The sequence below is a fragment of the Mastigoproctus giganteus genome, chromosome 11 (assembly GCF_048544385.1).
Source record: "Mastigoproctus giganteus isolate SK-2022 chromosome 11, ASM4854438v1, whole genome shotgun sequence".
Lineage (NCBI taxonomy): Eukaryota > Metazoa > Arthropoda > Arachnida > Uropygi > Thelyphonidae > Mastigoproctus > Mastigoproctus giganteus.
In genome coordinates, this window is record NC_143585.1 from 114,186,653 (window position 1) to 114,200,037 (window position 13,385).

The 13,385-nt window shown below is 37.3% G+C and overlaps 1 protein-coding gene across 2 annotated transcripts in view; it reads left to right on the forward strand.

Moving 5' to 3' along the window:
* Gpat4 (Glycerol-3-phosphate acyltransferase 4) overlaps positions 1 to 13,385 on the forward strand; it is a 326,719-nt gene that overhangs the window by 233,905 nt on the left and 79,429 nt on the right. For both annotated transcript variants that reach the window (XM_090384714.1, XM_090384715.1), the window contains 2 exons: positions 2,772 to 2,887; positions 12,705 to 12,760. In XM_090384714.1, coding sequence (XP_090240840.1) covers positions 2,772 to 2,887; positions 12,705 to 12,760 — 172 coding nt within the window. The remainder of the gene's footprint in view (positions 1 to 2,771; positions 2,888 to 12,704; positions 12,761 to 13,385) is intronic.

Consider the following 13,385-nt stretch of genomic DNA (forward strand, 5'->3'; position numbering starts at 1 on the left):
GCTAGATGATTTTCTAATAACTGAGAGGAAAATGGATGAGAAATTGTTGAGGATAAACATAAAAAAGGAACCCGGGGTGGATGGGATCTATCCAGTTATATTGAAGGAGACAGCAAAGGAAGTAAGCAAACCCTTAGCCATAATTATGAAAGCTTCTTTGGACTCAGGGGAAGGTACCCTAGACTGGAGATGTGCAAATGTGACCCTAATTCACAAAGGAGGATCAAAGGCTGACACAAGTAATTATAGACTTATGAGTTTAACTTCTTTCCAGGAAAATCAATGGAGGCACTGGTTAAAGAAGCACTGCAGGATCCTCTAGACAAGACTTCATTTATAGCTCGGACACGGCATGGTTTTGTTAATGGAAAGTCTTGCCTGACCAACTTGATTGGATACTATGATGGAGTCACAAAAGAACTGGATCCAGGGAATAACTTTTATATTATATATTTGGATCTTAGAAAGGCTTTTGATACTGTTGCACATGGAAGACTGCTATACAAATCGGAGCAGTGTGGCATTGGAGGTAAATTGCTGCTATGGATAAATGGATGGTTGAGGGAGAGAAGACAGAGCGTGGTAATCAATGGACACTGCTCATCATGGACTAATGTTATTATTGAGTCCCTCATGGTTCAGTGTTGGGTCCATTGTTGTTTTCTGTATTTATAAATGATTTTGATGCTGGTATATCAAGCTTAATGTCCAAGTTTGCAAACGATTCAAAGGTTGGCAGGGTTGTTAAGGATACTACTGACAGTATGCTGCTGCATCAGGATCTGAAAAGGTTGAGCAGATGGGCTGAGAGGTGGCAAACGAAGTTTAACATTGACAAATGTAAAATACTACATATGGAAAACAGTATCCCCAGAGCAACGTATCAGCTCTATGGTACTACACTGACAGTGGTAGAGAAAGAAAAGGACCTGGGGGGGTAATTGTGCAGGCAGATATGAAGTTTTCTGAGCAGTGCAGATGGTCTGCAATAGTAGCTCATAGTATCTTGTCAATGATATATAGGAATTTTTCTAGCAGGGATAAGGAGGTGATTATCCCCTTGTATAAGGCAATGGTCAGGTCACACCTTGAGTATTTCTGATTATGCCCTCTCGGGTGATTATTCTGAGCAAAATGCTCAGAATAATCACCTGAGAGGGCATAAATTCAAATTGAGGAAAGACAGATGTGCGGAAATTTGCCTTTAGCCAGTGGGTAGTTGGTTGGCGGAACAGACTTCCATCCCTTGTTGTGGAAGTTGGTAGCCTAAATTTAAGATTGAGCTGGACAGGTATTTTGAATGAACGGAGGGGTGAAATGGGAGTGTGTTTTTTTTTTTTTGGCTGATGTTGCATAAGCTTGCTTTCTTGCATCATATGCCTAATGCTAATTAGGTAATGTATAATTTTAAGGAACATTTCTCTATGAATTGGGATAGCAAAAATATGAAAGATCTCAGCAATATGCAAGCAGAGTATGCACCCATATAAAATAATGTTTAAAAGTTACTAAAAATGGGTTTAGAGCTGAAAGCCTGACTACAGGAAATTCACTAGACAAACAAGTTAGTACAAAGGTTAGTTTAGTTCTTAGTAAATCACTGAAGTAGGTGAAATGGCATAGTTTCTGTTAAATCTCATGTGAATGTATTGCATTACCTCTAATAAGCAACAATTCGCCAGTAGAGAAGACTAATGTTACTTATTCTCGGCAGATACTGCCACCCAGATGGCACTGTTTCGAAGCTTCTTGGCCTCTCATCTATGGATAAGTAGGTACTCTGGTGATACAATGAATGACAACCCAGTTACTGATGAGAGGCCAACATACTTTGAAACTGTGCAGTCTGGGTGGTGGTGGTATCCACCGAGAATAAGTAACATTAGTCTTCTCTACTGGTGAAGCAATATCAGGGCAACTCATTGTGAAGGCGTTCACAATATGAGATGTACCAAAGAGGATGCCATTTTTTTTTTGTTTATTTCGCTGATTTACTATGAACTAAAATGATGCTTTTCACTAACTTGTTTAAAAATGAGTAATACAATGTTTAAAATAACATATATAGATTATATATATCTCAAGGTGACTTTTCATTTGTCAGCTACCCTGATTGAAAGAAAAAGTAACAATATGTGATCCTCTGTTTTGGCAATAATTGGTGTGCAGTATGATTATTATATCTAGAGCCAAATTATTCTTGTCTAAATAAATATGTATTATATGTTTTAAAATTTATTAGTATGACAAATTTGAATACTTTAAGATTAAAACATAGTGCATATTGATTATAGTTGGCTCAACACAGAACCAAATGAAGAAAGAAAAACAAAGTTATAAGTAGGCTTACTATGTCCAAGTGAAGAACTCTTTTTTGAACAAAGCTGCTAACAGAATAAAATGAATTGTAGATGGAGTATGCACTAGCATCCTCTAAGGATAATATTGTACTGTGGTGGCGTCTGTGTTAAAATGTGTGATATTGTACACATATAATGAGTGGAATATGTGTACAATATATTGAGTGGAACAAATAGCTAATGGAGTGGAAAAGAAAGAACCCAAACTCCATAGAGGCGAAAAGATGGTGGTTTAAGAACAGCTTCTCCTCCAGCCTCAGATCATTAATGAAATGAGAAGTGCTGCTCCTTATCTGAAATTTAATAATTTTATAATGCTTCCCATAAAAGGTTAAACTTATTAATTTAACAGGAAGTTAGTGGTGTATAAGTATTGCATAATTTTGTATTTGATCAGCATTGTTTTATTAGGTAGGTCAACGTCAAGGTGGATTTTTAGGCGTTCTTCAAAGAGCTTTAGCACGAGCAACTTCTCATGTTTGGTTTGATCGCTTTGAGATGAAGGATAGAGAACAGGTTACAAAACGGTAAGGAAGCAGATATCTTTTATATGTTATGTGAGTATGAGGCACAATAAAGTTTTTTTTATTTTTATTTAAAAAAAAGAAAAAAAAAAGTCACTGTCTTCTATGCTGTGTATTCATTTACAGGGACTTATTGTAATGGGTGTTGTAGTTCCAGTATTGGAAACATTTCCAAACTCCATGTTTTGTCCTTGCCTTTAGCACATCTTGAAAATGTGCTACATTTACATTACTCTTGGTTAAAATCTGCCACATATTGTCAAGCATGAACAGTAACTAATCTCTAGAATGTTTTTCAGTACCCATTATAGAACTTGCTTTGTAGAAAGGCTGAGTGACAGGCTGGCTTAGATGATTTTCTGCTGCATTCGATGTAGTCTCAACTTTGGCTTTATTTCTGGAAACTTTAAAATCTCCAGACCATAGTTAATCTTTCTTCTAAAGTATTCTTCAGCACTGATTCCTGCATGTAATATATTCAGTGATAAGATGTTCTTCTCTGTAACGTCAGTAGGTGTATTACAAAGCAGTATACTCCCTTCTGTTCTTTTTACAGCTGTAATAGTCACTAAAAAGGTTATCTTCCTGGGGAAAGAAACAGCTGTTTCCCCCCCACACACACACACGAGTTCAAAACATGTCTTCTTCAAAAGGAAAATACCTGAAAAAAAATTGAAATCTTTGTTCTGGTCTCTGAAAAAGGCATTTATTACAGCTCCTTTGCAATCATCAGAATTTAATAATCAATGTCCACATAAATGCCTTCAGATTTCTGAAGAGGATATAATCACTGCAGGCCAGTCTGGACTCTAGAATGGTTTGACTCCTGGAATCAGCAATCTCTCAGTGCAGCAACTGCTTTATGGGACTTGTGTATAGGAGCATTGTCACAAAGAAGTAAGTCAGTATCCCTCTTCTCAGTTTACAGTCTTATCTTCAATTTTTGAGAGCATCAGTGATTACTTTTTTTTTTATGTGGCACGTTGTTTATCAAATGAATTTCTTCCATATCTCAAAAAACGGTGCCCAGGAACTTCCTGGTGGAAGGTTGAGTTCTGAATTTTTTGGGTGGTGGTGATTCAGGATATTTCCATTGCATGGACTCTTGTTATGCTGCTGGAACCCAGTAATGAATTATTGTTTCATTACCAGTTTACAGTTCTTTGAAAAATTGTGGATCTGCATCATGCATGTATAAATTTTTTTTTTTCTTGCAAACCTGAGACCTGCATGGTTTTTGAAAGTGCAAGCATTCTGACTTTCACATGGCTAAGTGTTCATGGAAGGTAGTTGGTACTGATCCTTCAGAAATATTACATTCTCTCTCTCTGGCAATGATACACTTTAATACTTCTATCCTGCATAACTGCTGACGAGGCTAGTGGGAGCCAGATGTGTTTAAAAGCCACTAAGTGGATTTTCTTATTTATTGATTTGAAATTATTGTTTACCTAAAACTTTTGATTTAAATTTAGTAGTATAGCATTATTTTGTGTGTTTCTGATTAATCTGTATAAATCGCAAATCCGCCCTGCCATGGAATATTGTTCCCACATCTGGGGTGGTGCCCACAAAACCTCTCTCAGGCTTCTTGATTCCATTCAGAAGAGGGCAGTTAGGTTAATTAATGATTCATCTCTAACAGAGTCTCTCCACTCGCTTTCCCATAGACGCACTGTTTCTGCTGCATGCCTCTTCTACAGATACTTCCATGGGCACTGTTCTTCTGAATTGGCTTCTATAATTCCCGCTCTCTCTTTCAAAACAGTCCGAACACGTGCTGCCAACATCCATTTACTGTCCAACTACAAACCCACAGAACCAACTTTTCTTCATCTTCCTCATTTATTCATTCAACTGCCGTTTTCTGGAACAACCTTCCTTCATACGTATTTCCTGAAAATTACAATCTACAGAAGTTCAAGTCCAATATCAACAAATATCTTCTTTCGTCTTCTCAACCTCCAACCCAAGCACGGTACTAAGTACTATAGGTTCTAATACCTCTCGTGTTTGGGGTTCTCATAAAAAAAAAAAAAAAAAAAATTTATTCTTTACTCGGCCTTGTAATTGCATAACAGTATCGGTAAGGGTATCATATCCACGTGTTACGAGTTGCACTCCGCTGAACGAGAAGTTATTTAGCCGCTTTATTGACCAATTGATACATCAAATTATTTTCTATAAGTGGCTTATAGACCTAGTCAGGATCGTTAGTTTATTCTGAATTGAGACAGCGAGATTTGGAAGTTAATTAATACTTAAGTGTCCATAGATTTACCGTTCGTAACTTGTGCCATTGTTATACGATACAACGTATATCCTGAACTAGATAGCGTTAGTATAGTATATAATATAATATTGTCAATTAATCAGCAAAATCTACTAATTTTGCTAAACTTTGTCAATTAAATTGTACTTTTAACTAAATACATATAACGACTTAGATTACAAACGAAACATAATTAATTAATACATAACTTGATACGGAAGTTATATAAACAGAACTCGTAGATAATATTTGATACTGAAAAATATATATAGCATTATAACTGTGTTGGGATACAAGTTTAGGGTTATAATTTTGTACTGAAATTTAAATTTTATTGAAATTAAATCGAAATCATGACTCAGAGCAGCAAAGCAAAAGGCTGTAGCTCAGAGGAGAACTGAGTGAGTATGGGCTTGGCACACCCAGGGTTCTGAGCTGGATATCATCTTTCTTGGTGATTCCCTTCTATTTCTGACCCCCCCCTCTCCCTCTCTCTCTCTCTCTCTCTCTCTCTCTCTCTCTCTCTCTCTCTCTCTCTCTCAGGGGTAACTCAGAATTTTTTTTTTTTTTTTTTTTTTTTGGCTGGTGCAGCAAAAGCCTCAGGCTTCCTTCCATCATATGGTAATTATAATAATTAATAATGAGCGATGTCTTTGTGTGTGTGCTATGCAAGGAGTGTAATGAAATCAGGCGACAACTCAGCATTGTTATGGGCCTTTATGAGAGCTTGAAGGACAGGGTAGATGCCCTCGAAGGATTTAAAGTGAGGGGCCCACCAAGCTCTCAGCTGCTCACATCAACGCCAGAGCTTGCACTTGGTCATCACGCAACACAGTGGCAACCCCCAAGGCAGAATGCGCTGGTCCCACAGGCACTAGTAGTAGTTGGTGACTATTGTCAGGGAAACGGGGAACATTCTTTGTAAAAAGGATAGGTGGAACAGGACCAAGCTATGTCTACCAGGGGCAAAGGTTGATGACATTGTAGAGCAGATATCATCTTTTAAGGGCACAAAAGGTGATATAGTTGTACACGTTGGCACTAATGATATTAAGAGTAGGAGACTGGCAGAATTACTTAACAAGTACAGGTCACTGTTGAAAAAAAGCCATGAATTAGGGTTGAATTTGAAAGTGTCTGCAATTCTGCCCAAACACGATAGGAGAGAGTATTTGATGAGAGCCTTGTCGATAAATTCGGCCCTGGAAAGATTGTGGAAGGCTCAAGGGGAAGAATTTTTTTCAGCCTGGTCTGTACTTATTAACAGAAGAGACTGCTTCTACAGGGATGGGATACACTTAAATAGAAAGGGTGCAAGAATATTTGCTGATGCAATCAAGGCAGTGTTAGGTGGGTCGGAAAACTGCTAGCTTGGGGGGGGATACAAGGACTAATAGATTAACAGTAGCTGCTGGCAGAGGTGAAAGTGATTCTTGCACTGCTTCTATTGGAATGAGCAACAGCCTGAAAAACAAGATGCAGGGTATTTCAGAGACTGCTGGAAGTCATTGCGGTACAAGTAAACACATTGATTGTGTTAGGATAGCTAAGAAAAAGAACAGGTGCATGTATACTTGCGTGTACACCAATGCTAGGAGTTTGGTAAATAAATTTGATGAATTTGAGGTATTGCTCAAAGCATCAAAGGCGGATATTTTTGGGATATCAGAGACATGGTATCACACAGATATAAGGAATGCAGAACTGGAATTTGGGGAGTACAACGTCTACAGAGAGGATAGACAGGATAGGAAGGAAGGAGGGGTTATGCTATTAGTTTAGAAACACAAAATCCAAGGAAGTAAAACCAGTTGACATCGCTGGACAGTGCAGTGTCGAGTCAGTTTGGTGTGACATAAGCACTGGGAGATCAAAATTGAGAGTAGGAGTGTGCTATAGGCCTAATGACTCTGATGAGTATAATAAGAAACTGTACAGGGAAATAGTGGGCCAGTAAATCAGAGAGTCTTATAATGTGGGATTTTAATTTCCCAGATATTGACTGGAATTTGTGGTTTGGTCACTCACACACTAGCAAGGCTTTTGTGGATTTATTGGATGATTGTTTTCTACATCAGCATGTTTGTGAGGCAACTAGAGGGAGTAATACTCTTGATTTGATTATCATTAGTGATTCTTCATGCATTAAGAATCTGCAGATAGAGGAACCACTAGGTAGCAGTGATCACAGTGTGCTGAAATGGGATTTACTCAAAGAGGTAACTACCATCAGGGGTAAAGGGAAGGGTTATTGCTTTCGTAAAGGCGACTACGAGGGTCTGAGACAGTATTTAAATTCTATACAGTGGGACCAACTGATGATGTTACCAACAGCAAATTCAAAATGGGAAGCATTCAAAGAACTTATCTTGGAAGCTACTAGGCTTTACATACCAACTAAGAAATATTGTTCAAGGTTTAGGCCTAAATGGATATCAGATGAACTAACGAGACATATGACAGAGAAGTAAAATGCTTGCGATATATATAAATTAACACGTGACACAGAAGCCTATGATAGATATAAGTTGATCTGTAACCAAGTTACAAATGCGGTTAGACAGGTGAAGGCAGATTAAGAGAAATCTTTGGCAAAGGATGCAAAGAAAAACAGTAAAGAGTTCTTTTCTTATGTAAATTCTAGAACAAAGGAAATAAATCAGATTGGTCCACTTGATATCGATGGTTCAACTGTTGATGATCCTGCCTAGGTAGCTAACAAACTAAATGAATATTTTGCATCGACATTCACACATGAGGAGTTATTCAGTGAGGGGAATGCCCGAGGTGTATTCAACTCTGGCAGTAAGCTAGATAATCTTGGAATAACTGAGAGTAAAGTGGAGGAGAAATTGTTGAAGATTAACACAAGAAAGACACCTGGGGTGGATGGGATCTATCCAGTTATGTTAAAGGAGGCAGCAAAGGAAGTAAGCAAACCCTTAGCCATAATTATGAGAGCTTCCTGGGACTCAAGGGAGGTACCCATAGATTGGAGATGTGCAAATGTGACTCCAATTCACAAAGGAGGATCAAAGACTGACACAAGTAATTATAGACCTGTGAGTTCAACTTCTGTTCCAGGAAAATTAATGGAGGCACTGGTTAAGAAAGCACTGCAGGATCATCTGGACAAGACTTCAGTTATAGCTCTTACACGGCATGGTTTTGTTAAGTGGAAGTCTTGCCTTACCAATTTGATTGGATACTATGATGCAGGGAATAACTTTGATATTATATACTTGGATCTTAGAAAGGCTTTTGATACTGTTGAACATGGAAGACTGCTGCACAAATTGGAGCAGTGTGGCATTGGAGGCAAATTGCTGCTATGGATAAAGGGGTGGTTGAGGGGGAGAAGACAGAGAGTGGTAATCAATGGCCACTGCTCATCGTGTACTAATATTATTAGTGGAGTCCCTCAGGATTCAGTTTTGGGTTCATTGTTTTCTGTGTTTATAAATAATATTGATTATGGTATATCAAGCTTAATGTTCAAGTTTACAGACGATACAAAAGTTGGCAGGGTTGTTAAGGACACTACTGACGCTATGCTACTGCAACAGGATCTGGAAAGGTTGAGCAGATGGGCTGAGAGGTGGGAAATGAAGTTTAACATTGACAAATGTAAAGTACTACATATGAGAAACAGCAACCCCAGAGCAACGTATCAACTCTGTGGTACTACACTGACAGTGGCAGAGAATGAAAAGGACTTGGGGGTAATTGTGCAGGCAGATATGAAGTTCTCTGAGCAGTGCAGACGGGCTTCAAGAGTAGCTGATGGTGTCTTATCAATGAGATACAGGAATTTTTCTTGCAGGGATAAGGAGGTGATTATTCCCTTGTATAAGGCAATGGTCTGTCCACACCTTGAGTACTGTATACAGGTCTGGTGGCCTCATTTCAAGAAGGATGTAGGGCTGTTGGAATGAGTACAGAGAAGGGCAACAAGGTTAGTGAATGGAACAAAGGGTTGCTCTTATGAAGAAAGTCTTAAGTTTTGCAAATTACGGTGTCTGGAGACTAGGCACCGGCGATGTGATCTGATAGAAGTGTATAAAGCCTAGAATGGTTTGAGCATGCTCAATGCTGATGGGATTGTGCCTCTTGCTCAGAATAATCACCTGAGAGAGCATAAATTCAAATTGAGGAAAGACAGATGTAGGATAGATGTCCGTAAATTTGTCTTTAGCCAGCGGGTAGTTGGTGGAACAGACTTCCATCCCTTGTTGTGGAAGTTGATAGCCTAAATAAATTTAAGGCTCAGCTGGACAGGTATTTGGAATGAATGGAGGGGTGAAGTGGAAGTTTTTTTTTTTTTTTTTTTCCTGGCTGATGCAGCATAAGCTTGCTTTCTCGCATCATATACTAATGCTAAACTAGTTCTTCGATTTTTTTTTTTTGGAACATTTTTGGAGATTTCATCCCACTCGGGTCAACCTCTGTGGATTCTTTACCCTATTTGCTTATGCTTAGACCATTATTTTATCTGTTATTCAGAAGGAACAGCATCACTGTATACAGCTTTCATAAATAACTTTTGCTCCATACCCTTTATGGAAGAAATGAGTTCTTAAGTTTAGTAACTGTCAATTGTTATACGTAATATACTTGAAGTTAAAAATAATTTCTCCACAATTAAAAAATGGCAATACATTGTTATCTGTTCTAGTACAGTCAGTCCTCGTGTAGCACGATAGTTGTTTCTAGAAACCCTCGTGCAATGCAAAATCTTGCAATATAAACAGGCCCTATGGGAAAAATAGAGTTAGGTGCCGACCACCGAAGATTGAACACACATTTGTAACCAAAACATTACCAAACACAATAAATTATCGTAATAAAATATTGCTACTGCTTTTGCTTCTATCATAAGCAAACTTGTTTTTTTGTTAGATTTTCTATCCAAACAGATGACAGCTGTTCCATCTGTTCCGGTTCTTTGTGTCGTAATCTAATGGATTTTAATTACACTTTGAGTTGTTCCTGCTATGAAAGTTTTTATTTTCTCTGCATTCTTTGTAATTCTCGGCATTGCCTCATTTAGGCCTGTAGCACATGCAATATCACATAGTCTTTCATTTTTCTCAAAGTGTTTCACAATTTCATACTTTTTTTTCTCTATCGACAGAGGCGGACTGGCCATAAGCCTTACCGGGGAAACCGCGGTTCGTCGGAGGCCGGTGTGATTTTGGCCATAAACGCTAGTATGAGGCCACTACAAATTTTCCAGGGTAAGAATTTTTGACCCAGTCCACCTCTGTTTATCAATATTGCTTTGTAGTGTCTTCACCAGGACGCTTCCTTTTCGCACTTTTTAAGTATTTTACTCATTTTGAAGGAATAAAGCACAATTACAAAATGAGGAGGCACGCTTGATACACATAAACAAAGCTGTGTGTGTGTAGCAACTGAATAAACAACACCATAAAGGCAGAGACAACTCTATTAACACCTTACTAGGTCACATCTTGCTAAAGCACATTTCTGAGGGTTACTACCATAAAACAATAAAAACAATTTCCAGTTGCGTTCCTGCTAGTGGAATCTGTTATAAACTGGTAGTAAACTTTATCTTATATCTTATTGCATTTGCGATAATACAGATAGCTGGAATTTTACGTTATTGTGGTGAAATGTGTTTCCCCTTCACTGATATAAAAAACATAAATACATTTTTAGAATCTTCTCTTCATTCCTATTGTGTTGCTTTCAGTTGGGGCGATTCCACGTTTGACTGCCATTTCTTGTAAACACAAAGGCGAATTGTTCATAAGCGCATTCGGTACTTGTTATATACGACTTGTTATATTCGGTATTTGTTATATATGATATCGTTCGCCTATTTATAAATCATGTATGATCGAATTCGTGTAGTGTAAACACATGTTATACGAGGACTGACTGTATTTTGTTTTTGTTGCATTATATTAACATAAGTGTTTCAGTGTTAAAGATTGTACTGTAATCTAAAATTAATATCACTGAACATGAAAGCCTAATGGTATTCTTATAGTTATAAGAGAGTCATGTTTAATCTCTTTTCACTCGTTTATGCTCCATAAATGTGCGTTCCTTTTTACAACACTGGAACAGTTATGTTGACACCTAAACAGTCTGAAACACGTTTTCTGAGTAAGGGAGACAGAGAATGTTATTGTTGCTAGAGTGATATCGTGGTTTATATGTCATGAAATAAGAATAAGTGAGATAAGGAAGCAGTTCTAGGGGTTTATAGTAGAGATTAATGCTGTTTTTGCAGTTTATGCTTGCAGTGTTGTGAAAATATTAAATCCATTTATTACTGAAAATATTAATCCATTTATTATTGGTAGTAGTATTAGTGGCAAATTAATTTAAGAAACCAGGCTTATACAGCATCAGCAAAAAAAAAAAAAAACATGCTTCCCATTTCACCTGTCCATTCCCTCTAACAGTTTGAATTTGTTCAAACTACCCACCTCCACAATGCCAGATGGGAGTTTGATTTAACAATTAACCACATTCAGTCTGTCTGCAGTACCTGATATAATATGAAGAGGAAGGGAAAACTTCTTGGTTCACAGCAGTTGTAGATGAGACATGCAGACATTTTGAACCAGAAACAAGTGATGAAGGATGCAGCAGAAGAAGGCAGATTACCACAAATCCGACCTACAAATCAGCCTTCCTCAACTTGAATTCATGCTCCCTTGTGTGTTTAAACTCACAAGAGGAAAGATTTTATCAGCACTGAACTTACTCAGTCTTTTCAAAGTCTTAAATACCTCAATCAGATCTCGCAGGTGTGAGGATATCTGATTGAGATATTCAAAACTGAAGCTCTTTCCTGGTAAGAGTACCCTTTTGCTCCCCTTGCCAATTCTGTTGCTCTTCACTCTCGGAAGAGCTTGCACACAAGCTCTTCCAAACTTGTGTGCAGTATTCAAGAGGTGGCCTAACCATTGGATTATACACTTTGATGATCACCTTATCCCTGTTTGACAAAATTTCTGTATATCATTCACAAAATCCCATGAATTCTCCTGGCAGCCTATCTGTACTGCTCAGAAAACTTCATATTTGACTGCATGGTTAACATATTTTTCATCCTCCACTGCACTGAGTGTGGATTACATTATGCAACATTGCAAGTTCATATCAGCTGAAGAAATGGCATAAATGTAAATCAGTGATAGGGGAGAGGCAGCGTGAGATATGGGGCATATGTCCTGTGACCAGAGGTGACATTTTTTACACCTGGGCCTTGTGACACGTCTCACAGAAAAATTGTAAGAAAAACTGATTTCCCATTTTCATCATTTAAAAGATAAAGTACACAGGTTAGGCACCATAATAATAACAGAAAAAGAAAAGTTAGTGGCCTTGTGTATCAGTTTTGCCTTTAACAATTAACAATCGCAGCCAATTTTGATTTTAATAATAGTTTTCACCAATCTATCTGTAATTGTTTATATAGTATTTTTTATTTTACTTTTCATTAAACAACCATTGTGTGCACATTACTTTCTGTTATTAATATTGAACTTTTGATCACTGTTTCAGACTAAGAGAGCATTGCGAAGATCCAGATAAATTGCCCATTTTGATTTTTCCAGAAGGTAGGTATTAATAATCATTGAATATAAACTGCCACTTCTGCGATGATGCTCTGCATAGTAGTTAGATTCAATAATTATCACATTAATATTCTGCTGTTACATTTCATTTATTCAAGGGTTATTATAAGTAATGCAAAATAACTTTGCAATATTAAGTCAATATAGGAGATATAATCATTATGAAAAGTCTGACTTACCCACTGTAGAGTGATTCTCTTTTTCATGTAGTCTGTATAGGTAGCACAAATATTAAAAAAGCATGTTTAAAGAAATGGTTCATTCAATGTGAATAGATATAGCATGTAGCAAAATATGAACAGACAGTGGAAGAATAGGAACAGAAGGAATGTATTTAATTCCGTGTGGTAAGCTGAGGTAGCTTTTGTGCATTGTTTTTAGTGGATGACTAAATATAAGGTGGGAAGAATTTGGAGATTATTCATCTCTCTCTCCCCCAATAGATCGATTTTTTTTTTTTTTTTTTTTTCCATTTAAACATAAACAGTAGATACATTTTCAACAACTATTTACATTCTATGTACAAAAGCAAAAAAAAGGAAAAATAAAGAAACTTTTTAGAAAGAAATACAAACATTTCAACATATCAATTTCAGGAATTAAGAAC